General features: G+C 43.8%; 1 protein-coding gene across 1 annotated transcript in view; it reads right to left on the bottom strand.

Moving 5' to 3' along the window:
• Positions 1-9,837: 9,837 nt before the first annotated feature.
• Positions 9,838-26,665, bottom strand: part of SLC16A2 (solute carrier family 16 member 2) — a 100,931-nt gene continuing 84,103 nt past the window's right edge. The window contains exons 2-6 of the mRNA XM_032847720.1: positions 23,131-23,275; positions 19,120-19,570; positions 17,986-18,129; positions 14,049-14,277; positions 9,838-12,408 (exon numbers count right to left, since the gene is read on the bottom strand). Coding sequence (XP_032703611.1) covers positions 12,188-12,408; positions 14,049-14,277; positions 17,986-18,129; positions 19,120-19,570; positions 23,131-23,275 — 1,190 coding nt within the window. The 3' untranslated portion in view covers positions 9,838-12,187. The remainder of the gene's footprint in view (positions 12,409-14,048; positions 14,278-17,985; positions 18,130-19,119; positions 19,571-23,130; positions 23,276-26,665) is intronic.

The raw sequence follows: 26,665 nt of genomic DNA, 5'->3' as shown, positions 1-26,665 counted from the left end.
TGGGGAAGTTTTAAATTATAAATTCAATTTTTTTAGTGGTTATAAGACTATTCATGTAATGTGTTTCCTCCTGGTTGAGTTCTTGTAGTTTGTGGATTTTGATGAATTTGTCCAATCTTTCCCTCTAGTTATTAAAGTTATGAATGTAAAGTTGTTCATAGTATTCTCTTATCTTTTTTTAAAAAGATTTTATTTATTTATTTGACAGACAGAGATTACAAGTAGGCAGAGAGGCAGGCAGAGAGAGAGAGAAGGAAGCAGGCGCCCTGCTGAGCAGAGAGCCCAATGTGGGGCTCAATTCCAGGACCCTGAGATCATGACCTGAGCCGAAGGCAAAGGCTTTAACCCACTGAGCCACTCAGGCGCCCCAGTATTCTCATATCTTTTTAATGGCTGCAGAATCTGTAAATGTTATTTCCTATTTCATCCCAAATATTGGTGGTTTGGATCTTCTCTCTTTTTATTCAGTCTTATGAGAAGTTTATAAATATTACTGATTTTTTTTTCAAAGAGCTTCTTGTTTCATTGGTTTTTCTCTATTGTTTCCCTGTATTTGATTTTATTGATTTCTACCTTTTTATTATTTCCTTCCTTTTGCTTGCTTTATTTTGCTCTTCTTTTCTAGTTTCTTGAGGTAGGAACTTAGATTATTGATTTGAAATAATTCCCAATCTATAATGTAAGCATTTATCTTAAAAAATTTTTTTATTATGTTATGTTAATCACCATCATTTTATTATATTAATCACAATCATTAGCTTTTGATGTACTGTTCCATGATTCATTGTTTGCGTATAACACCCAGTGCTCCATGCAATACTTGCCCTCCTTAATACCCACCACCAGGTGCACCCATCCCCCCACCTCCCTCCCCTCTAAAACCCTCAGTTTGTTAGTGCTATAAACTTCTTTCTCAGTACTGCTTTAGCTCTGTTCCACATATTTTGGTATGTTGCATTTTGGTTTTCATTCAGTTGCCTGTATTTTTTTTAACTTGTAAGTTTATTGTCAAAGATTATCTTTTTTTAAGATTTTATTTATTTATTTACATATTTTGGAGAGAAAGAGAGAGAGAGCATGAGTGGGGAGAAGGGCAGAGGGAGAGGGAAAGAATCTCAAGCAGACTGCACTGAGGCTGGAGCCCAAGGCGGGGCTCAATCTCTGATCTCACAAGCCTGAAATTATGACCTGAGCCAAAACCAAGAGTCTGAGGCTTAACTGACTGAGCCACCCAGCACCCTGTTGCCTGTATTTTTTTTTTATTTCTTTTGAGACTTCCTCTTTGATCTATGCATTGTTAAGAATTGTGTTGTTTAATTGCCAGTTGTTTAGAAACTTTGCTATTTTCTTTCTGGCTTTGATTTCTCATTTGATTCCGTTGTACTGAGAAAACACATAACGTATGATTTCAACTATTTTAAATTTATTAAAGTTGGTTTTATGGCTCAGGATATGATCTATCTTGGTGTATGTTCCATGGGTGCTTGAAAAGAATCTGTCTTCTGCTCTTGTGAGGTAGAATGTTCCTTAAATGTTAATTAGATCTTCCCGGTTGATGGTGTTTTTAGTTCTATGTCCTTACTCATTTTTTTTTCTGTCTAGTTTTGCCATCAGTTTTTGAGCTACAGTGTTGAAATCTCCAACTATATTGTGGAATTGTCTACTTCCCCTTTGTTTTCTGTTTTTGCATCAACTATTTTGAAGCACTGTTTAGGATTGTTGTATCTTCCTGGTAGCCTAAACATTTTATTATTATGTTTTGTCCTTTTCTCTTTCTGGTAACTTTCTTTGCTCTGAAGTCTACCATATCAAAAATTAATATAGCCACTCTCATCTCTTTTTATTAATGTATATATGACATATCTTTTCCCAACCTTTTACTTCCAGCCTACCGATCATTAGATATTTTTTAAATATTTTATTTATTTATTTGATAGACAGAGATCACAAGTAGGCAGAGAGGCAGTCAGAGAGAGAGGGGGGAAGGCAGGATCCCCGCTGAGCAGAGAGCCCGATGCGGGGCTCGATCCCAGGACCCTGGGATCATGACCTGAGCCGAAGGCAGAGGCTTTAACCTACTGAGCCACCCAGGCGCCCCAGATCATTAGATATTTGAAGTAAATTTCCTGTAGACAACATACACTGTGTCATTTTAAATCTACTCTGCTAATCTTTGTAATTAATATATTTAAATCATTTACATTTAATGTCATTATTGATATATTAGGGCCTATGTCTGACATTTTATTTTGTTTTCTGTTTGTCTTGTCTGTTCTTCACTTCTGGCTTTATTCCTGCCTTCCTGTACGTTTTATTTTTAACTTTTTTAGAATTCTATTTTATTTATCTCTAGTGCTTTTGAAGGTATCTTCTTACACAGCTTCTTTAGTGGTTTGATATGTACATAACTTACTGCAGTCTACTGGTGTTAATATTTTACTCAGTGAAGTGTAAAAACCTTACCTGCTTTATTGTCTCTTCACTGTCCCCTATTTGTAATATTGCCTTAAATGACTCCTCTACATACATTGAGAGCCACATCAGATATTGTTATAATGTTTGCTTCAATTGTTAAACACACTTTAGAAAACTCAAGAGGATAAGGAAAATCTGTTGTATTTACTCATATTTCATTTTCATTGTACTTTCTTCTTTCCTGATGCTCCAAGATTCATTCTTTTGTCATTTCTTTACGGTCCGTAAAACTTCTTTTAGTCATTCTTTTAGGGTAGGTCTGCTGGCAACAAGTTCTCTTAGTTTTACATTATTTGAGAATGTCTTGATTTGCTCTTTGTTCCTCAAGGATATTTTCACTGAATATACAATTCTGAGATAATAGTTCTTTTCTTTCAGCACTTAAAAAAATTTGTTACTTCTTTCTTCTCTCCTCCATGGTTTCTGATGAGAAATCCATTATCATTCTAATTGTTTTTTCCTCCATAATTAAGGGGTCGTAGGGGCTCCTGGGTTGCTCAGTGGATTAAGCCTCTGCCTTCTGCTCATGTCAAGAGCTCAGAGTCCTGGGATTGAGCCCTGCATCGGGCTCTCTGCTCAGCAAGGAGCCTGCTTCCCCCTCTCTCTCTGCCTGCCTCTCGGCCTACTTGTGCTCTCTGTCTCTGTCAAATAAATAAATAAAATCTTTTTTAAAAATTAAGGTGTCATTTCTCTCTCACTATTTTTAAGATCTTTTTTGCTATTATTTCTTTGAATATTTTCTCAGCCACACCTCCTTTCTTTTTTCCTTCTGGGACTTTGATCACATGAATATTTTTTCTGTTGGAGTCCCACAGTTCCCTAAGGTTCTGTTCATTTTTTTCAGTTTATTTCCTTTCTCTTGTTTATTTTTTTAAGTAGGCTCCACACCCAACATGGCAGGCTTGAACTCATAACCCTGAGATCAAGAGTCGCATGCTCTACCTGCTGAGCCAGACAGGCATCTCCCTTTCTTTTATTTAGACAAGATAATTAATATTGGCCTTTTTTCCACGTTCTCTGATTCTTTCCTCTTTCTTCTTTATTCTGTTGTGGAACTTATCCATTGAGCTTTTTTTTTTTTTTTTAAATCTCCATTATTCTTTTCTTACTTCCAAAACTTCCATTTGGTATCCCTTTATATCTTCTATTTATTTGCTGAGACTTTCTAATTCTTCAATTATTTTAAGCATGCTTATAAATACCCATTGAAGGATTTTTATGACGACCGCTTTAAGTTCCTTGTCAGATAGTGCTAATATCTGTGCCATCTCATTGTTGTCATTTTTTTTTAACTCAAATTGATATTTTCTTGGGTCTGGTATGATGTCCTTGAGTCATGAATGATTTTTGATTGAAACCTGGACATTTTTAGTAATATGTAATGAAGCTGTGGGGTTTTAAAAAAAAAGTCTGTTTTAGCAGGCCTCCTCTGACAGCATGCCACAGGAAGAAGTGTATACTACCTCATTACTGTCAAGGTTCTCCACTGGACCACTACTGATATCCCAGTATTGAGGGGCTTCTCATTACTGCTATGTGGGGGTGGGAGTTCAGGTACTTCATTAGATTTCCTCTGATACCACCAGGGATGCAAGGGACAGGGATGGCATGTGTTTCTGCCTAGCTGGGATGAAAGTCTGAGCTCCACACCTGGCCTACTGTGACACCACCATGATGATGAATGGGGAAGATGTTACTTGCTACAGCAAGATGAAAGTGGAAATCCAGGTTCTCCACTTTGCCTTTGCTGGCTGGGGTGGGGCTGGGACCACAGTTTTTTCCATGGTATTTGACTGAAGTAGAATGGTTATTGTACAGAAGTTTCTATCTTTCTAGACTGACCCTTTCATGATTCTTTGGCTAGAGAAGGAAAGATTTTCACCGAATTTTTATATTAATGCTCATTGGCATTTTTGGGTTTCTGGCTGCTCCAGCACAAAGTCTGGGATATATAAGGCAAAGAAGAAACCTGGAGCACTCACTTCAAGTGAGTCACCCCCTGGTTCTGAGGTCCCTAGCTGGTCTGACTTATCTCCACCTTTCAGAATCTTCTTAAATTTATATATATATATATGTGTATATACATATATATGTATATATGTATATACACATATATATATGTATATATATACACATATATATGTATATATATACATATACTATTCAGCATTTTTATCTGTTTCCATAGGTGGAATAGGGAAAAATCAGTCCTAGAAATTTCAGTGGACTTTGAGGTAACTCTGTGAAACCCCTAAAAGAGTCACAGAATACAGTGTGAAAATTACTGGACCTGAAGCTCTCCACTGTTTTAATCCTGACCTTCTTTGGATCTTTGATTTCCTTCTGGTATGACAGCCCTTAATTGTACTGACCAATGATCGTGAAGAAAGAACTCAGTTGGCTAGAAAGAGAGAATTAAGTCAAGTTTGTTTGAAACTCTGGTGCTCTGTCAATGTATTTAAAGTGCTCCTGAAGTTCATTAGTTAAAACTATTTATAGAGCTACTGAACTAGAAGTAGCTTTGCCTAGAACTTGACTTTCCCTGAAATCTGGCTGTCCTTGCTTTCCAGGACCAGCGTGGTTGACAGGTGAGTCCTAACCTTGGAGGTACCTGGTTTGGATGCTTGAAACTGTTCAGCCTGTAGGAAAAGCTTAGGCTAGAGCTTATTGGGATCAGGGATTAAGATCTTACCAAACAATGGTACTGTGTGGTGGGGACTGCTAGATGGCCAAGTTCCCCTGCAGATATAGGGAATCTCTAACCTTGGGGCACGGGAGATGAAGAAGGTAATGGCCACAATTGCTGAGAGGCATATACAGGACAAGTCCACCTCACTGAAGTGTGTGGACAGAAGTTTAGGCATGTTCTCCCCTTTTCTTTTCCACAGGTGGTGACTCAGGAGTTTCCCAAGCTTTAATTGCAGGTTATCTGCTACTCTTTTCCATCCCTTCTCTGAGGCTTAGAAAAACACCAAACACTGGAAGTCTAGAAAAGAGGGACACTTTGAGCTAGCTATGTTGATTACTTAGACACACAAGTTCTTTCCCATAAAAGCAGGGCCTCCCAGGAACTGTTCTCCCCCCATCCAATAACCAAACCAGACAAAAGGTCCTTTGGGGGTCTGTGGGAATTAAACAAGGCCCTGGAAATTAGCCCTCATTGGTGATAATTCTATTGAATAATAAGAGGACCAAGGGAGTAAGGCACAGAAGAATTCATTTTGGAGTTTTATCTCCATTTTGAGACACAGAGGAACCCAGAAGACAATGTTGTGTATTCTCAGGGAAAGGCAGATTAGAAACTCCTAAAATTACTCTTCTATACTCCCCTCCTCATCCCTCTCCCTCCATAAGACAGGCTGGTGTGGGTGTGGGGCGGTGCACAAGGACTCTGGCTCAGCTTCTGCAGTCTTCATGCGTCGATCTTGGGGCTATGGTGCCACTCACTGTCCAGAGTTTTCCTTGGGAGGAAGAGTGAGCCTGGGTGCAGCAGGTACTGTCTCCCGGAGCAGCAAGCAGACTTTCTGAGAAGTCAGGGGAACAGAAAGATTCACTTACTTCCTTACTTTCTGTAAGTAAGGGTGGAGAGAGCCTTGGTGGAAAAGGGGTTTGAAAAATGGCATTTAGTTCCCCTATTGGCCTCACTTTACCCATAGACAAAATAGGTATAAGAGCAGCTGCCTCTCAGGGTTGGGGGTGGGGTGGGTCAGATGTGATGAGGGATATGGGAGCATCTGGAAACTGTAGGTTGCCCACCCAAAGGTGGGGGCACCCTATTATTGTTGAAGGGAGCCTCTGTGTCCAGATATGCTGGGGGGAGGTGGACCCCTGTGTTCATGGAGCTGAAGGGTGAAGGAGGAGCATCAGGTGGAGGGGGCAGGGTGAATGAGGAGGCAAGTAGCTGAAAGATCTCCCTGTGACAGGAGGAAACTCTGGCCCTTGCAAGGCTTTGAGGCAGATGGACTGCAAGGCTGGGTTTCCCAACATGCCACCCTAGAGGAGGATGAGGGTATGTGGGTGTGTGGGGGAGAGGAGTGGAAGTGGTTACCATGGCCCTCTCCTTCACTCCTACTTAGGCAAGTGGCTGAAGGAAGCAAATGGGTGGAGTGTTGGATGGGGAGTAAATTGAGGAGGGGGCTCTTATTGTCGACCTGGTCCATTTCTGGTTCTCCCTTCAGGTTTGGGGGAGATTTCTCAAGCCTAGGAAATCCCACTAGCTAGTTCACCTGTGTGAACCTAGGGCAGCTGGTGGGGGCTCACCTTCACCCTGCATGGTACCCAGGGACTGTGTGGTGAAGGAGCCTACCTGAGCTGGGAGCCCCCACTAGTGTAGTTGGCCACTCCTCCCCAGGAGTTCTGGGACAACTATTACGGGGAACTGGTGGGACTGATTGGTGGGCCAGTTCTTTGGAAGAAGCAGCCCCATTGTGCTGACTTGTGTGGAGAAGTTGGCCCTGCAGGCCAGGCCCAGGGTTGGAGGTTGGAGAGGAGGGCTGTGGAGAATGGCTGCTTTGGACCAAGAGTTTCCTGGAGGTGACTCCCACCCTCAGCCCCTGATCTTCGAGAGCCCCTTGCCTAGAATCACCAGCTGCAGGCCTTCACCAGCTGCAGGCCTATTCTGTCCTTGGGGCCAGATCAGGTAGGGGGAAGAGAAAAGAGGGCCACTGGTAGGAAGGAGTTGTTGCCCCTCCAGCCTGGATCACCTCCAGGGCTCTGGATCAAGTGCTTGGTGGAGGCAGCAGGGGCAGGGCAGCGGGGGTGGGGGATCGAGGAGAACCTGAGCCCAGGACACATGGCAGTCTATTCAACTGGCTTCCCGGACAGTTGGCAGAGCCTGGGGTTAGGTTTTCCATCCTTCCTTCCCATACCCTTTGCCTGGGCCGTCCCGATTCCCATCTGCGTAGCAGGGTCAGATATATCTCCTTGGCGCGTCTCCCAGATTCTTAACCTTCCCAGACGCGGAAGTGGATGGAGGGCCACCAAGGGGCAGGAGCCAAGCCCTTCCCCACCTAAGGTGACCAGAGGGCAGTGGCAGAGCCAAGAGATGCTGCAGCCAGGGCCCCATGGACCCCAGCCCCATCTCCATCCCCGGGCACTCCCCAAGTGTGAGTGTGTGGTGGGTGTGGAGACCTGGTGGGAAGTGGTACTGGTTAGCACCCCCATCCCCAGATCCTCGGGCCCAGTCATTGCAATGGCAGTGTAGGGTGGATGTGCAGTGGGAAAAGGGTCTCTAGCCTCTCATCCCTGGATCAGGTAGGCCCAGGGAGCAAAGAGACTCTGGGCTGGGGGTGCTGGACAGGTGCTGTCAGTCCAGGTGTCTTACTGGCCAGGCAGGAGCTCTGCTGGGCTCAGCTCTGGCACTTGTTAGATGTGAGCAATGGGCTAATTTTATCCATCCGAGCTCTGGCTCATCAGGAAAGCAATGCTGAGGAGTACATAGTTCTTCCAGGTGACTTTGGCCAGGAGGAGGCCAGTGGCCAGGCAGTGAGGAGGTGGAAATGCTGGGGCCTCGGTCCTGGAAGGGCCCTGGTGATTCCTGTCCTGTCCCAAAGGCTCTGAGGTCAGTAAGCTCTGGGCTGCTGGGATCCAGAAGAGAAAAAGGTATATCAGAAAAAAGATAGTACAAATTCCTTCTCGTGTGTTTTTTTTTTTTCCTCTTAGTTTTCTCCACCTCTGCTTCTTTCATTCTGAAATCTTTAACTTCTAGCAGAGTGCCTGACACAAAGCAGCAGGTCCCTAGAAAATATTTCTTTATGACTTGAAAATCAGTCACGGAACTCTGCTTCTGGTGACCACTAGAGAGAGCTGAAAGGCAGGAATTGAGGGCCTTCTAAAGCAAAACTTCCTCAATCCCTGCAAGAGTTAGGTATCTAATCCCTTTCTTTGTGCGTCTGGAGTCTCCTGTACTTTTCATCTCATTAAAATTTCAGAACTTCCTTCAAGGATTCTGGTTTAAACCAGTGCCCACCCTATCTAGGCACCAGCTCTCAGACATCAGGGATTTCCTGGGGACACCCATAATTCCTTTCAGCTGGCCTGCTCTGTTGCTGTGGAGAAGTGGTAGGGAGCTTGCTGGCTTCCTCTTCAGACATGAAAAGGCCCTGGAAGAGAGGATGTGCTCATAAAAATTATGGGATTCCATGACTTTGAAATCTAATGATCTGAGTGTTCAAACACAGACTGGGGCCTTGGGGCTTACTGGAGAAGGGACTGAGAGGGCAGCAATACTTGGGTGGGAGAGCCTAGGGCTAGGCATCAGGACAGAGTAATTAGTCTCATTGGGAGGAGATAAGGAGGCTGGCAGCCTAAGGATGTCTGCACTGAGGCAGGGGAGAAACAACAATCACCAAGAGCTGAGTGGCAAACCACCCTATCTCAGAGGAAACTGATCCCCTTCTCTTTACCGCTCCCCTGTTCAGTGTATGGCCACAGAGAGATGGATTTTTATTTGTACCTCTTGGTTTCCTGAGGGTGGAAGAGCAGTAGGTGGGACCAGCTTTCCAAGGCCAAGGCTGCATGAAAGTCTGGAATGCTTGGGAAGAGAGAACACCAGAAGTATGTGTTGGTTTGGGAATGAGGGTAATCGTGAAAAACAGAAAGGGATATACTAAAATCAAACTTTGCTCAGATTTCATTTTTGCTTGGAGCTGGTCCTTTTGACACCCTTGTGTAAATGGGCTCACTACATAGTTGTTAAATGAAGTAGACAAGTCATTTTCCCCTTCTTAACTTGGCTTACTCATCTGTGAGATAAGGGGTTTAGACTGGAAGTCAATTACCTGAGTTCAAGTCTCAGCATGCTCTGTTACTGATGAGCTATGTGAACCTGCTCAGTCCCTTGCTATATCTAAGTCTCAGTTTCCCCACTTAAATCAATGCAGAGGATGGACAAAGTTACTCCCGGCTTTGTCATTATTGTAGGTCCTTCTTCTGCATCACCAATTCCAGGGTCTGTTGCTGTCTGGCTATGTAACCAAGCCATACCAATCCCTTCAGGTTCCCCCTAAATAACAAGGGAAAGGATTAAAATGGATTGTTCCTAAAATCTTTGCCCATTTTCAACATGGCATGCATGTAGCAACATGGAAGCCTTGTTGAGGCCTCCACTTGGCTTCAGCCACTAACTGTGTCCTCATTTTGTAAAGTGACTACTTTTCTACTTCAGAGCTCCCTAAAAATCTAATCCTGAATAGTCCACCCAGTTCCAAACCCCCTATAGATCCTTTTCCGATTTCTGCACTTACAGAGAGTATAGACCCTGGCAGAAATTTTATCTGAAATGAGATTTCAGTTTCGAAGCCAAATTTCCTACTGTTAACTAGGTTAAAACTATTTTACCCTGCAGGCAACACACATACCAAATCTAGATTTTTAGATCTGTTTATTTTGTTCCAAACCTTTTTGAGGATTTAAATGTCCCAGATCTCAAGCTCCCAAATTTTGTTCGTTCTCCTAGGTTTAACTGTGGTGCATTAGAGGCTGCATCCTACCCTAAATATTAATACTGAGCTGCTTTCACCAACCAACATTCTCTCCAAAAGCACACAAGCTTACACATGTACATGCACATATGTGGAAGAAATAAACTGACACCCCACTATGTTATGTGACAACTGATAGAGCAGATTTGGGACCTGTGAATGTCTTTCCTTCATCTGGAGAGAAGTGGTTGGCAGCCTGATTTGTAAGAGCCTTCTTCACCTTGAACAACAAAGGAGACCCTGCAGAACTGCCCTCCAATGACTTGGTGTCAGGGAGAGGTAAGAAGAATGAGCACATGGGCTTTGTTGCTCCAACATTTTCAATGATCTCTCCTTGGAATTACAAGGCTCCTGGGGTTCAGCTTCTCCTGCACCACTGCTATTTGAGCCAGGAGGATAATAATTACGCCCCTTCCTACCCACAGGGCTAAGAGCCAGTGCGTTTTTCTTTGGGAAGTTGATAAAAGCTGGACTAGGACCAATGGAGGGGGTGCAGGACTTTGGCCTTAAATGAAGCCATCATAGGCCAACCATGCCCCAGCTGCCTGTTTGTAACGGAAAATGTCATGGTTAGGGACCACTGTCTTCTTTGGATCCCCTCACAGGCAACCTCATCCTTCTGGCTTTGGATGGGCCAGGCTTAGGGTGGCAAGTAACAGTTAGCTCCAGGTAACAGCCAATGATGCCTGGCAAGAAGGTGATGAAAGACTAGGGTAATAGCACAACAGACAAAGGCCCAGAATATGGAGAAAGAAACACAAGGAGGGCAAGTAAGGAGAGAGGCTGAGCTCCTAAGGAGGTGAGTGCTAGCTTGGACATAGTCTGGCTGGGAATGCTCTTCAGCAAGAGTGTTGCTCAGAATCTGAGCATAGGGAAGTATCTGGCACCTATTTCAGAAGTATTAGGTTGGTCCAGAGCCTACCTTTCCTGGTACCTTTAATGCCCACTAAACAGAGTGGCTCAGGATGCCCAGTTTGGGAGCCATATTGGGGTAAAGTTAAGATGGTTTCCTCTTCCTAAAAGAAATTGTTAAATCCTACCTGTAGTTGCTGCCTCTGCCTTTTGGGGATCCAGGTTGGGAATGGGATTTTCCCTAAAACAGCCCCTTTCCCGCCCTGACCCAGGTGGAAATATTAACCTATCATGACTAAAGAGAGATGGAGGAGTCGGTCCTTTGCCAGGTTAAAAACTATTGTCCCTCCCCCAACCACACCCTCCCCCATCATCAGTCCTCCTCTGCTTGCTGAGATGAAAAGAATTTCTTCACATTTTGACAAGTGAATATACAGATGGGGAGCTGGAAGTGTCTGCAGGTTAATACACTGGCCTGGGAAATCTGTAAAAAGCAGTAAGTGGAACTTTATGGTGTTTAAGGTCCCTTCCCTATGTGATATTTGACTCTTCCAGTTTATAATTATAGCAGCTTGAGCCAAAACTTGAGATGTGGCTCAGCCTGAGATGAGTGGAATTGATAATCAATTTAGGGGTGGGCTAGGCCAAGATGAGGCTAATTGGCTCACACTCTAGGTCCATTCTGTCTTCAAGCACCCATGCATCTATGACAATCATAAAAAGAAGTAGAGGTGGAAGAGAAAAGAGAGGAAGCAGTTAAGGAAAAAAAATGGGGAAGGGAAGAAGGAAGCTGACTGTTAACCAACTATATGGTGGGGAGACTTATTTGTACACTTGTAAAGTGATGTCACCCTCAGTTCTTGGAAAGCCACAGCCCTCAGAGACTCTGAGACTAAGCAAGTCTCCTTGTCGGTTTTTACCTCTCCACTCTTTCTCTGCCCCCTTACCAATGGCTTCCAAGGACAGATGGCAAGGAACTACTGAGCATACAGAGGTTTGGGTCTTCCCATCAGGCTCCTAGGGACACATTAGCACCTTTGGAAGTTGCTTTTAGTGGGTGACTAGCAAGCTGGCACCAGGAGGTACCATCTCCAGGTATCAGAAAGTATAGAAAGTATATGGAGATGTTCCAAAGGCCAGGGGGATCCCACACTTTCCTAGATCCTGAGAGAAGGACCCTGGCAGGTTTAAAGGCATTCACAGGGAGAATTTGGTTAATGAGTTTAACAGGAGCTTTGGCTCCAAGGGGCTGGTCAGGTGGCTGAACTGCTGTGTGTGCATGTTTGAGAACAAGTGTGCTGATGGCAAAAATGTAAATGCTGAGCAGGGTGGGAAAGGGAAAAGGCTGGGGAGGAGTACACAATGGCAAGGAAAATGCATTAGATTGGTTCCTCAGGGATGGGGGAACCTGGCAGCAGCTCCCCATTGGGGTCTGCATCAGGGGCCAACATCTTATCCTTGCTGGAATCCCTTTGCTCTTTCTTGAACATCCTTTGATGCATCAGAGGTACGAAGAAGAGGATTATAGCCCCAATGATGGGAGGCACACCAGCAAAGTAGAAGGCCACATGGTAGTCCCCGAAACAGTTGCGGAGGAGGCCTGAAATAGTCAAGAAAGACATGTCAAGTTCAGCTTTACCCTCCTGCCCAAAGGTGCTTTCTATTTCAGGGGCCGTAACAATGCCTATCTAGAGAACCTTGGCCTGCACTACTTTGACCCTAATCTTCCCTCAATTTAAACATTCCTAATGAAAATAAATGAATAAATGAATGAATGAATGAATGAATGAATAAAACCTCTGTTACAAAGTCAGGTGGCTCCTCCCTGAGGTAATGGGGCTGTAGGCCCTTGAGATTAATGCTTATTATGAGAGGGGCTAATGAAGCTTCTCTTAAAGTTCTTCATTTTTTACTCTCATGAAGCTATGGCTTAACTTCCAGTCACTCTTAGGTATGGAGTTAGGAGGGAATCTAGTTTAAAAGAGTTCCAAAAAAAATGGCCAAGCCTTGTCTTGATCATAGTAGAGTGTTCTTGTGGAACAGTTCACCTAAGTTCCTATTTTTTTTTTCTCTGAAATGCCCTTCCTCTGAAGTTCCCATTTACCCTGAGAAGGACATTCTTCATCCCAGTTACCGATATTGTTGGCCCTTCTGGGTTCCTATAAGTTGCCAATACCATGAATACAGTTGTCATGTTATGCAGGGACTCCCCTGCTTGCCTTCAGAAGCTAATGTGGGGTACCTCATAGGAAACATGAGCTCAGAAATACTACTGAGGAAAGGCAAGTAAACCCTTGAGCTGCTTAGACAGTAAGCAGAATAGAAAGAGATGTGGATTCTGGGATCCATCTCTGGGATCCATCTCTGGGATCAGAGGCTGGGTAGAGGCTCCCTTCTCCCAGTGAGCAATGTGGCTGTTGCACAAGGGCCTGGGTGAAAGCTTTTGTCACTGTCAAACAGCACGACATGCCCTTACAACGCCTTATGCAGAATTGGTGTTCAAGGGATATTTGTTGAGTTAGCCCAGTTGGCCAGCCTAGAGATGCTAGTCCCTGAATCAGAATTTGCAATAAATCCTAAAAAAAAGAAATGGAGTTCTCTTTTCATTGTTTTTTTCCCCTTGTTTCCTATGTTCCCTGGGGTATGAACAATGCCCTTCTTGGAGAGTGGAGAAGGAAACTGGGGGTATTGAAAGACTGCAAGCCAACACTTCGCCTGCTGCCTGCTGGAAGTAAACCTCACTGGCTCAGTCCTGGGATTTGTCTTTAACCGAATCTCTTCTACGGGCTCAGTTCAGAAGCCAACAGAGAAGGAGGGGCATGTCTCTAAACCTAAATAAAGCTGGGGTCCACTTTCTCTTCTCGTCCTGCCCAACTACTTGCAAATAATTATTTTCCTATAAAGAGAGGGAAAGAGAAGATACTGGACCAATAGAATAATCAAGAAGGCCAAACTCATTTCTCTCTCTACCATCTTGGAATCAGCCAGGCTGTCTAAAATAAAACCCCACTGAAACAATTAGAGAGCCATGAAAAGCCCATTCCCAAAAAATGAATCCATGCACATATACTGTACTGGCCTCTTCCACCAATAATGGTAAGGGGTTTCACGCACTCTAACAAGGCTGCATAAATAGAGAATAAGGGTAAAAGAGACTTCAGGCAGCGGTGCTCAGGATTGCTAGGGCCTAGGGAAGACAGGACTCCCCCACTCATGCCCTCCCTGTAATATCAGCCTCACCTGCAATGGGGGGCCCAGCAATCATTGGCAGGGCCATCATGCCAAGGAGGTAGCCAATTGCCTGTGAGGCCTGCATTGGGCCCACCAGCTCAAATGCGATGGGGGCCATGATGGTGATGAAGAAGCCATCACACAGGCCCAGGAAGAGGCAGACAACGACGAGGCCCCCGAAGCCCCGGCACAGGGGAATCATCATGGACATCAGGCCCAGGAGCAGGAAGGAGATGACCTAGAGGAGCAAGGGCCTTAGGTCATGTTATGCTTATCAGTCAAGACCACATAACAAATAATATCCCCTTTCTTAGGGTTTCATTTCTACCATCTATAAATTGGGATGGGGGCTATCAACAGAGACAGTATTAGGTTAAATATTTACTTAGGCGCCTTCTAAGTCCTGCACTGAAAGATTCAAGGTTTTTAAGAGAGCTCCTATTTCACTGTGATTCCATCAAGATTTTTTTTAAAATGTTAGGGGGCATGGCCCCTGTCCTTAAGAAGTTGTCTTTTCACTGGACTCTAAGCTAAAGGAGATTGCTATTGTTCTGATCTTGCATTTGGCTGCCCCAGGTTTTAGGGTCTGGAATCAGACCATGCTGGTGTTCTCAGATCCAAGTAAGATATGGGAAGAGGAAGGTAAGGAAGTAAGGATAACTTGAATGATGATTAGATGGGGGCATGAATGGAAGTCACAGCTTCCTGAAATGAGAAAGGACCCAGTGCCCATTTATATGGGTGACTTCTTTTAGAAAACACTTTGTCATGAGGGAAACCACCAGGAGATTCACCCAGGTTCCTTATGATTTAGATATGGGACACAGCACCATCTCAGATTGCATGGCTGTGCGGTCCTCTGGACTTTGCCGGGCACCATGCAAAGGGCAACAAAGGGAACTTTAAGGAGAACCAAGACACTAAGAGGGGTTTTAGGGAGCCTGAAGCCGGCTCAGGGGCATTGACTAGCCACTGGGCTTTCTTTGAACTGAACAAATTGACTCCAAAACAAAGAAACTGCCTTTCCAGAGGCTAGTTTTTCCCACTCAACAGAGAGAAAAGCAACTGGAAACAGCTGGTCTTTTGATTAAGGGCCTCTGCAACCTGTATCAGTGAGACAGACTGAAGACCTGGGCTATAAGCAGAGAAATAAACCGCCTTCTTCCCATCCACTCTAGTCAGCACAGCCAGGTCATCCCAGGCTCAGGGCTAAGACCTAATCTGTTTACCAAGTCCTTGACAGGACCCAGGATTTTCTAATCCTTCACAAAGGCAGGCAAACTTACCCAGTAAGGATAAATCACCACATCACCATATGGATGGGATAGGAGGGTCAAGGCTGTTTCAAGCCCTGAAGATTTTTCTGTGCTGTACTGGCAGTGGGTTTGCTAGGTCGATCAGTTGGTTTTTAGAGAGGACAAGAGATGTCCTGGTTGTGCCATTTGAGGAAATCTCTTTGTTGGAAGATTTTTGAACTTTATCCAGGCTGTTTTGGGATACCTAGGTGGAATCTAGGAATAAGGATCCTGATATCCCAGCTTCAACTCTAGGAGATTCACGCATAACTCTAAGATAAAATCAGACCCACCTATCAACCAAGCCATAATGGTATGGCAGTTAAAAGTTAATACCATTATACAATACAAAGGACCCCATTAACTGATTTTGGTCATCTCAAATTACTACCTATTATATCTAGCTGCCAGTTAACATCCTCCAAGTTTAGAAATTAAAATCCCTCTTTTAACTGAGAATTAGACCTCAAAAATTGGCCAGAAGTGAGGTTGTCCTGCAGGATGTCATTTCTTTCTAACAGTCTGTCCAGGGGCTTGACACCAGATACGTGTCTTTCTTTGCCCACAGTGGGAACCACAGGGTCTAGTGGACATCTCTACAGAATCTGAAGTTGTCTACACTCCTTTCTTTCCCCAGGTCTATACTCCTGCATCTGACCCAGGGAGAAAGTGAGGCAAATTCCTGTGATGGAGTATCTTGAGTAGCTCAAGAAAAAGAAGTTTATCCATGTCTTGTGCTCTCTGCCTGAGACATTTGCTAGCAAGATGAGTTTGGACAAGTCACTTACCCTTTCTAGGCCTCAGTTCCTCAATTCGTAAAATGAGGGAGTTGGACTACAATTGATAAAGATATATTTTAGCTAAAACATTCTAAGATTATTTCATATTACTCTAAGTGGTAAAACTGGGTCAAGTAAGACTGGAAAAGGGGAAAGAAAGTGTTGCGTGGGTAGGGGAAGTGGTCAGCAGAAGCACTGGGCCCTAAGTCTAGTTCTGCTTCTGACTATTTAATGCCTCTACCTCCCTTGGAACTCCCTCTGCACAATAAAAAGCAAAAGCTGCTTGGGCCTTATTTCTCTCCTAGGGACTGTGGTGAGAAATGAGCTATATGGCTAGGCAGGTTTTCCTCAAGATTAAGTCCCGGCCAATTGCTAGCTTACCCTGATTTCCAGCACTGTTAACATCTTGGAGCAGCTGATAATGACAGGCAAGACCAACACGGCTGGCATATGGAAGAGGCTGAAAAAGCCACACATTCTCCTATGCAAAAAGCTACTCAGATAAGGCACTTGCTGATATTTGCCCAGGAATTCAGAATTTCATAACTGGTTTACCTCAATCAGTCTTTTGAGTTGACTCTGGTCAAATCACTTATCTCTGGGACATAAGCTCTGCCATCCATCACTTAGAGTAAAGTGGAATATGAGAAAAGTGCTACATATGAATTCAACTTTGCCATGACTATCTGTATGAGTCTTTTCCTCCATTTCTGTATAATGAGAAGTTGGACTAGATGAACCATAGGGCACCCTTTTGCAAATTTAACACAGAGTTAAACACAACAGAAAACTTTAATCATATTCTTGTCTAAGACATCTGAGAGTATTTAGGAAAACACTTGGGGCTGTCAGAAGACAGAGAAATCCCTACTATGTCAGTGCCCCTATCAGGGCCTCTTGGAAGTGCTTGTAGGGCTTTACCAGAAGAGTCAGAACTCAACCAACTTTTTAATGGATTATTTGTGACCACATGTTTTGAGGGGCTGCTGTTTCCCTTCCCAGTGTTCTTCTACATTCATGTGCCTTCTGGTAAATCCAGCTTCAGGAGCAAAAAGCATGAACAAGGTCAGAAAGGCAATACTGCTGCCAGGTAGACAAAGACAGACAATTTGAACAGTAGTCTCAAGCCAGACCAGAGCATAGTTCACACAGAAAGTGGCATTTCTAGCATCCAGGTGGCTACTGCCCACAATATGAGGCATTTTGATCCTCACCTGTGAAGTGAGATAGGAAAAGCAGGAACTGGGCTTTATTGATTCTTATTGCACAAATGAGGAAAGTGAGGCCCATAGAGGGGAAGTAAGGTTGTATTTTCTGGCACATTTTTTGGTGTCCATCAGGAAGCTAGAATTTTAGAGCCAATGCCTGGTACAAGTAGCTATGGAAGTATATAAGAAGTGAATGACTTGACCTGGACTTAAAGAAACACTTGGACACAGAATACTACAGATGCCCAAGGCCTTCCAAGTGAGTATAGGGGAGCAAGGAGATAAGACCTCAATGTAGGCAACACCTAACTCCTGGCCTCAGTGTCCCTATTTTGGATGAAAGAGCCATTATTAATAAATGCTTTCTTTGAAAGTGTTCTTAGAGGTTCCATTTACACACTGCTGTCACTGGATCCTCAGTCCATCTTGATGAAGGAGGAAGAACAAGGATGACTGTCTTCAGTTGAAAGCAAGGGAAACTGAGGCTCAGAGAATTTGATTGACTTTCTCATGTTGAAGAACAAGCTCATGTCAAAGCCGGGGCCCAGGGCATAGTAATGACACAACCTACCAGTCTATCCCAAAGGCTGGGGGTTACCAAGCATCTGTGGTAGGCTGTTCCTCCCCCATACCACTAGGGTCAGGGAAGGGTGGTCACACTCACCTGCAAGTAGATCTTCTTAAGTCCAGGAATGGAGTCACTGACACGGCCTGACACAAGACGCCCAAGGCCTGAGGTAGCCCCAATACACACCAAGAGCACCCAGGTCTGCTTGATTTCCAAGAACTCCTCCTCGACATATTTCATCTGAAAAGCAGAGCACCAGGACCCCCAGGAACAGGAGGAAGAAAAGGAGTTGACCAGTTAACTGTTTACATTTCCAAAACCCTCTACGGCTTACTTTCCTGAACCATGGCAAGAGCTCCCTCCCCTACAACCCCCTCCTTTTTAGCCATAGCTCCAGAATGAGCTTTCTGGCTGCTTCTAATTACTTAAAAGGCTTCATATGCTTTGGTTCTTCGGATTCCGGGCTTCTGAGCAATAGCTGAGGGGAGTGGGTATCTCCAAGCCTTTTACAAATCCTGGCAGGACAGACTACATACAGCCTTAACAACTAAGAAAATTCAAGGGCTCCCCACAAACCTCCCCATTCCCTGACCCAGAACTGATAGCCTGAGGTAACAGCGGGTCACCAGGGGAGAAGATCCACCAACTCACATAATGCTTCCAGAAGTGTGTTTTAAGAAACATGAGGTCTATGGAAGATAATTACTGGAACTACAACGGACAGTTCTGTGGCAGTAGAATTTGGGTTGAGAATGGTTAAACAAAGCTAAATGAATTTCTTTTACTGCTGGATTTTTGGTACCTTTAAAAGATTGCAACAATATGAAGCTAGAAAGATTGATTATATGTTGTTTCCTGAACAAATCATTTGACCACAAAGACCAGAATTCCATAGAACACACTCTTAGGAAACCCTATCCTTGGGTCATTTAGGCCAGTCTTCCATCCCAATGATGCTTATCTTCTCCTGAAAATCTATCTAGATTTATCAGCTTGGGGAAGCCCTATTGATAAAGCATGGGCTTTCTCCTAAGGGACTCTACCCTTTTCCCATTGAGGTCTTCCCTCAGTCTGTTCTTTCCCGTTCTGGATATCTTCAAATACTGTTTGGTCTCTTTTGCCAAATGTCCAGCTCTGCCCTTTCATAGTCTCCATCCCTACCCTCTGGACCTCAGGAAGGCTAAAGGCAGCTTCTTGGAGGCAAGGTGGGTCCACCCTAGTATTCCTTACCAGGTGTACATAAGGAACGAAGTAACCAAGGGCAGCAGCAGCAATCCCGAAGGCCCAGATGCGGTAAGTACGCTGGCGGAATACTCGCATGTTGAAATACTTTCTAAGCTGAGACAGAATGCGTTGGCACAGGGTGCGGACACCTCTCTTGTTTGGGGTGTCCTGGGAACTGGGTAGGAGTGGCCGGTAGGTGAGCGAAAGCAGTGTAAGAATAAACATGAAGGTACTCAGCACCTGGAAGGTTTGGGCGAGCTTGATCTTAGCCCCCAGTGTTTTGATGAGAAGAGGAAATGATATGGAGAAGACGCTACTCCCAGCAGACACCACACCATTGGCCAGACCCAGACGGCGTTGGAAGTAGTGGCCCAGGATGACGAGAGATGGCTGAAAGGCGAAGGAACAGCCACAACCAAAGAGAATCCCATAGGTGAAATAACGCAGGCTTAGTGAGCTGTGGGAGAAACACCAAGAGCTATTCTCAGCAGCCTGACCAGCAATCCATCTGCCCTCTCCCATCACCCTCCTGAGACCTGCATAACCCCACCATCAACCCACATCCCCACTTACCACTGACCCTCAGAACAGACAAAGAAAAGGACTTTCTTATCCCTATTTTGCAGAGGAGGGAACAGAAACTCAGAGAAGTAATTTACCCAATGTAGCATAGCTGGGGATCAACAAAGCTTGCACTTGACTCTAGTTCTGCATGACACTAGTTTGAATCATAGTACCCCATCAAAGAGAATTGTTCAAAAGAATGCCAGAACCAACCTATGCAATGGCTAGAGAAGAGGCTACAAGGAGTACGTCAGGGTCTTAGAAAAGTTTCACCCTACTGCTCACCTAGACACCATGGGTAGGCTGGTAGCCAAAGCTTTATCCCAAGTAATAACAAAGGTCTGCAAGGAGCAATGATCTTTGAAGGTCAAGATCCTCAATGGAACTCTACTATCTTTCTCTATGCTCAGGGCCATTCATATTTCAGAAAATGGCTGGTAGTTTCCCGAGAAACCTCATCCCCAGCCCTATCCAAGGTCTGGATACCCCTTTCCTCCAGATCTTAGATGATCTCCCTGGGGATCTGAAGAAAGGATTCCCTTTAACTTCCCAGAGCCTAGTTCCTGTTGCTGGACATGGTATGGCTTAGCCTCCCAGAGTATCCTGGCTGCTTGATGGGAAGTGGAGCCTCAAAGAAATTGTGGGCCTGGCAAAGTAAGACAGGTTCTGGCTTAAAACTCTTAAGTTCTTCTGTGGCCATAAGCCTCTGTAACAGGAGGCAAAGTGTCAAAAGAGAAAAGGCCATGGGAAGGTCAGCTTGGCCAGCCATCTGCCCTTAGACAATATTGGCACAACCTAGTGAAGAATTTTGTTTTCTTTTTGAACCCTCCATGTATTTTGCAATAGTTCTTATCTGACCACTTAATTAACTAATACACTCCATGGTCAGGCAGTTGCTCTCCATAGATGGACCCAGTAGTCATACAGCAAAGGATTAGGCCTCTGCTATAGAGATGATGTGGTGTTAGCACTCATGATTCTAAGACAACTATGTCACCTTTTCTTTATTTTTATTTAAGTGTTTATTTAAATTCCAGTTAGTTAACATACCGTGTAATATTAGTTACAGGTGTACAATATAGTGATTCAACATTGCCATACAACACCTGGTGCTCATCCCAGCAAGCATACTCCTTAATCCCCATCACTCATTTAACCAATCCCCCAACCCACTTCTCTGGTAATGATCAGTTTATTCTCTATAGTTAAGAGTCTGTTTTATGATTTGCCTCTCCCCCCCCCCATATTTATCCATTTTGTTTCTTAAATTTGACATATGACTGAACTCATATGGTATTTTTCTTTCTCTGACTGACTTATTTCACTTAGCATAATACTTTCTAGCTCAGTCAGTATTGTTGCAAATGACAAGATTGCTTTTCATCTGCTTACAGTCACTGGATATGAGCAAAAGCTTTAGTTTTAAAAGGGTTGCCTCCATTTAGATCACATAATTAAGCCACTGCTCCTCTTCTGTCAGATTTTTTGAGATTGGCCTGGTCTGGGGACCTTGTCTAGGGAGAGGAGTTAGGAAGGTCTAAGGGAGACCTTCAAGGAGAGGTCTCGTGGGGGCAAAGCATGAGATTTAATTCAGGGTGCTGTGTGGTAGATTATTTCTGGTGGGGCCTCAAGACAGGAAGTCCCTGCATTTGCTTGCCATGGCTTCCTCAGCCCTGCCTACATTCTGTTCCATCTCATGCCATCTAAAGGAACTCAGACCCCTGATTCAGACAACAAAAAGGATGACTTATAGCTCTAGCCACAAGCAGAACCATTTTTTCACTGGACATGAAGCCATCCTGAAAGTTTCTTGGCTCTAAAGATGTCCTTACAGAAAAGGCAAAAGGGATAGGGAAGGGTTTAGGGGCTGGAGAACAGAACACCTACTCCATTGTGCCTAAAGAAGAGTGCCAGAAAAAAATACATCTGAGCTCCTTCCCCTTCTGTAACTGAGCTGATGTGTACTGGAAGAGAAATGGAATCCGTATGTTGCTAATTTGTTTATACTTTGCTCTGCTCAGCATTAAAAAACAGAGCTCTGCTATGTAGTGCTGAGACTGGATCCACTTTTGAGGCCTAGCTCCTTCCCTTAAGGGACCAGTCACCAGCTTGGTTAGAGCAAATGAGGCCAACCACCAAAGGGATCCTGAAAGGGATCCTGAGAGGGGTTGCTGCCATAGGAAAGTTGAGCACATTCCAAGCAGGGCATGGTTTTCCCCTCCACTGTCCCAGTTGGATGGGACCAAGCCAATAACTCATTGTAGGCCATATCCAAGCTCTGCTGGAGGGTAGGCTGGGTAGCCAGAAATACTCAAGTCATAAAGAAAGCTGGCTCCCTCTCACAGGGCCCAATTGTGGCAGAACCCAGTTATCATTCTCCACTGTTAGTGGAAACATAAGCCTAGAGAGTATAACATAGTCCTTCTCTGGTGAGCCAAGATCAGAAAGCAAGTCCCTGACAAGTTAGCCATGTCTCTAGGCCAACATTCTCATACACCAGCCCAGGCAGATTGGAAGTGGGAGGTATAATAACTTCCAAAGTGTCTTTAGCAGAAAGTCAACAGACTTCTTCATCTTCCTCAGGCCACGGTGGAGGGTTTTTATATCTCTTTTTCTCTGCAGACATACTGCAGACATACTTCAGTGTTGGCAGAAAGAAACCAGAGAATGAATTTATAACCTGCTTCTTGCCTGAAACTACCAAGTTTTGACAGTAGGACCAACTGGACCAGAGTTTGAGGTTAGCCTAGGCCTAGCTGGGTAGCTGGGTGCCAGGTCTGGAGCCCCAGTGAGGGATGCTGCTAAACATCCCTTCTCATTCCCAAGACATGATTTTTTTTTCTTTCCCAAATTATCCATACATTGGCAGCCAGAAATATCTGGAAAGGAGCCAGAAATGCTAAATGGCCTTCTGGCCAGCTGACTTCTTTTTTCAATGTAAGATTCCCTCAGGAATCCTGTAAGGTAGGTGTTTCACATGGATTCACTCCAGAAGCTCATTCCTAGGAAGGCAAGCGAGGTCATGAGTTGTGTGGCATATTGAAGGGGAATAGAATGGCAGAGCTGGAAGAGAACTGAAAAGACCATCTAGTCTAATCCCCTCATGTTATAGATATAGGAACTTGGGCCCAAATAGGGGAATGGTACTCATCATTGGCCATAGCCATTTACTGTCCAAAACTGGAGTTAGGCCCAGCTTTATGGACTTCCAAGTTTAGCCTTCTCCCACCACTTTGGAACTCTTCAGTCCTCTTTGGGGATATTGTATACCAATGTGTCCTGGAAACCCTACTTAGATGAATCTCATTGGACAATGGTTCTCAGGAGCAGGGTTTTTGAGGACCCTACATGGACAGGGCCACAGTGGATTCTGCAATGGGAAGTGTCCCTAGATGATGTTCAATGAAGCCAACCTTCAGCCTTGAGCAAATGGCCAGCAACTCCTAGCCTTACCTGGTAAAGGAGCTGGTATGGAGGCCTATGAAAGCGACAGCAGCCCCTGCAGTTGCTGTGATTCGGCAGCCCAAACGATCAGTGAATATACTCACAATGGGAGAACAGAAGAAGATCATGCCCATTGAGAGTGCTCCTACCCATGCTGCAGAGAAAAGAAGCACAAAGACAACTTAGCTTAATGTGATACAGTTGGTATCTCAGTTCTTCTTCTCTGGCCTTTCACAGGGGACATTGCATTGGCCTCACTGTCATCCTGCTAGTCCCTAATGGTCAGAGAGGTTAGGTGGCTTCCATAGTACTTGTAGCGGAGCAATGTGAGAACCAGTAGTTTAGTTAATAAGCACACCTAGAACTACAGAGCTGGGGTAGGGAACCTTTAGAGATCAAGTCTATGATGGGATCTTCTAGCTACTCACCACATGGGTATACAACATTTCTCAGCTACTTTGGCTGTTTGGTATGACCATATGACTGAATTCTGACCAATAGTATGTGTGTTAAAGTAATACACACCACTTCCAGGCCAGGACCATAAGAAACTCCCATGAGATTTCTGCTTTCCTGTGAGCTACAACTATAAGTGACCTTGCAAGCCATGTATTAAGACTGGTAGAACTACCATCAGTTCTGTCTGGGCCCCTAGGTAACTACATGAAGCAAATTTCACTCTCCAATCTGGAACCCCTTCCCTGAACACTGCATAAAAAATAAATTTCTTTTTTTTAATTTAAATTCATCTAGCTAACACATAGTGTATTATTAGTTTCAGAGGTAGAGTTTAGTGATTCATCAGTTGCATATAATGCCCAGCGCTTGTTGCATAAAGTGCCTTCCTTAATGCCCATCACCCAGTTACCCCACGCCCCTACCCACCTCCCCTCCAGCAACCCTCACTTTGTTTCCAATAATTAGGAGTCTTTCAAGCTTCTTGTCCTTTAAGTCACTGAATTTTTAAGGGCCCTTCGTTACAGCAGTTAAACCAACATAAACTAAAACAAAGAGATTCCTCCACTATCGTTTTACTCATAAAGAAACAGGTCCAGAAATGTGAAGGGACTTACCAAAGATCACACAGCAAGTTAGTGGCAGAGCTGGGACTCAAACCCAACTCTTCTTATTCCTAGTCCAAAGTTCACTGTATTATGTCTTCTATTTGGATGAATGAAGCTTTCCATAATTGAAGGTGTGCAAGCAGATGCTAGATATAAAACAGGGGATTCAAGAATCGGGGTCAGATTTGGACTAGCCAACACTTTGGGCCCTTCCAGGCATGCTAAGCCAGATTTATAGTCTTAAGCATGTTCTACCTGGCTTCAGAGCCAAGGAGCACGGGAGTTAATTAAGCCTTCAGGAGCTAGTGTAAAGCTTGTGTTGGCCATTGGAACAGTCCTGTAAAGATATAAAGACTAAAGAGTAGGGAAGTCCACAGACAAAAGGACTCCCAGAATTGTATGAGGACACAAGGCAGATTTAGGAGCCACGCAGAGATTTCTATGGACACTTCACAAGAGGTCATGCAACCCTCATGCTGAAATCCTTCATCAGGGCCTATGTTTGGCAAATCCCGGACTCTAAACTAAAATAAGAAGAGTTTTTCTGTTTATAAAAGTTCTTAAGTGGGATGCCTGTGTAGCTCAGTTGATTAAGCAGCTGCCTCCGGCTTGGGTCATGGTCCTGGGATCCAGCTCCATGTCAGGCTCCTTGCTCAGTGGGGAGCCTGCTTTTCCCTCTCCCTCTGCCTGCTCCTCTACCTGTTTGTGCGCTCTTTCTCTCTCTAATTAAAAAAAAAAGTTCTTAAGTGTCCAATAACAATCTTCACCAGGGAGAAAGAGATTTACCCTTTTACTGAGATTCTTCCAGCCCATTTCCCTTTGTTTACCCCTCAGAAAGAAAGCTCAATTTTTTTTTCTTTGAAAGCTGTTATCAAGTTTCTTATTAGGCCTCTTTTCTAGGCAAAATAATATTAGTTTCCTTAACTTTTTTTTTCTCAGCTTTAATTTCTAATTCAGTAATTACTTTCGGAGCTCTCCTCTGAACACGTTCCAAGTCTCCATATCATCAAAAAGCATTCACTGAGTATCACCTGAGCAAGGTACCAGGCCAGCTTCTGGCTCTCTTCAATTGTGGAACCCCAAGTTGGTCAGAGGAGGGCAGTCTGAATTGGGTCAAGGCTAGTCCACCATCTGTGCCTCTTATCTCAGCGTCTAAAAGGTTGCTCAGATCCCCACTGGGAATCTCGGCTTTGCTGGGAACCAACTTGAGCCCCAGCTGCCTGGCTTCAAGAGTACTAGCTTGGCACAGCAGGAAACCTGAACTTCCTCATCACAATTTTACCTCTTACCATACAATTTCACCTCTTATCAGCCATGGGACCTTGAGCAAGTCACACAGCGCTTCTCTAATCCTGTTTTCTTATCTGTAAAATGGGGATTAAAATTCCTGATGTGACTTCCTCTAAATTTTCTTTTAAATAATAATCAGATGTAATCATATTTAAGAGAGCTTTATAAATACCAATAGCCACACTATATACAAAAATCAATGCAAATGGATCATAGGCTTAAATGTAAAACTTAAAACTAAAAAACTTACTGAAAAAGGTATAGATGAAAAATCTTTCTGACCTTTAGGTAGGCAAAGATTTCACAGAAATTAACAAAAAGGATGATTCATAAAAGAAAAACATTGATACATTAGACTTAATCAAAATTTAAAATTTCTCCCTTTCATAAAATACCGTTGTCAGAGCAAAAAAGCAAGCCGCAGGGTGGGAAAAATATTTAAAACATGCACATATCTGATAAAAGAGACTAGTATCCAGAACACAAGTGTTAGTATGTTGACTCTCATAACTCAGTAAGTCATAACTAACACAAGTGTTAGTATGTTGACTCTCATAACTCAGTAAGAATAAAGCAAGCAATCCAGTTTAAAACATGGGCGAAAGATTTGAACAGACATTACACACACACACACACACACACACACACTACGAATGACAATTAAGCATATGAAAATATGCTCAATAGCATTCAAGAACTGCATATTAAAGCCACAGTGAGATAACCCTACATACCCACTAAAAAGGTTTTTAAGAAATTGCAATGCCTACTACTGAAGAGGATGCAGAGGAACTGGAAATGTCATACACTGCTGGTGGGAATACAAAATGGTATATCTACTTTAGAAAACAGTTTGGCAGATTCTTATAAAGTTCAATGTAGAATTACCACATGATCTTGAAATCCCACTCCTAGGTATTTACTAAAGATAAATGAAAACTTATGTTACACAAAAACCTATACCTAGATGTTCATAGCAGCTTTTGTTGTTGTTGTTGTTGTTTTGCTTTTGTTCTTTTTTTAAAATTTTATTTAAATTTAGGTAGTTAACATACAGTGAAATACTGGCTTCTGGAATAGAATTCATAATTCATCATTACATACAATACCCGGTGCTCATCATAACGTGTGCCCTCCTTAATACTCAGTACCCATCTAGCCCATCCCAACCCACCTCCCTCTGTCAACCC

The sequence above is a fragment of the Lontra canadensis genome, unplaced genomic scaffold, assembly GCF_010015895.1.
Source record: "Lontra canadensis isolate GAN:19392208 unplaced genomic scaffold, GSC_riverotter_1.0 scaffold192, whole genome shotgun sequence".
Taxonomy (NCBI): Eukaryota; Metazoa; Chordata; class Mammalia; order Carnivora; family Mustelidae; genus Lontra; species Lontra canadensis.
The sequence above is the reverse complement of the archived record's forward strand: the minus strand, read 5'-3'. Positions and strand labels throughout refer to the sequence as shown.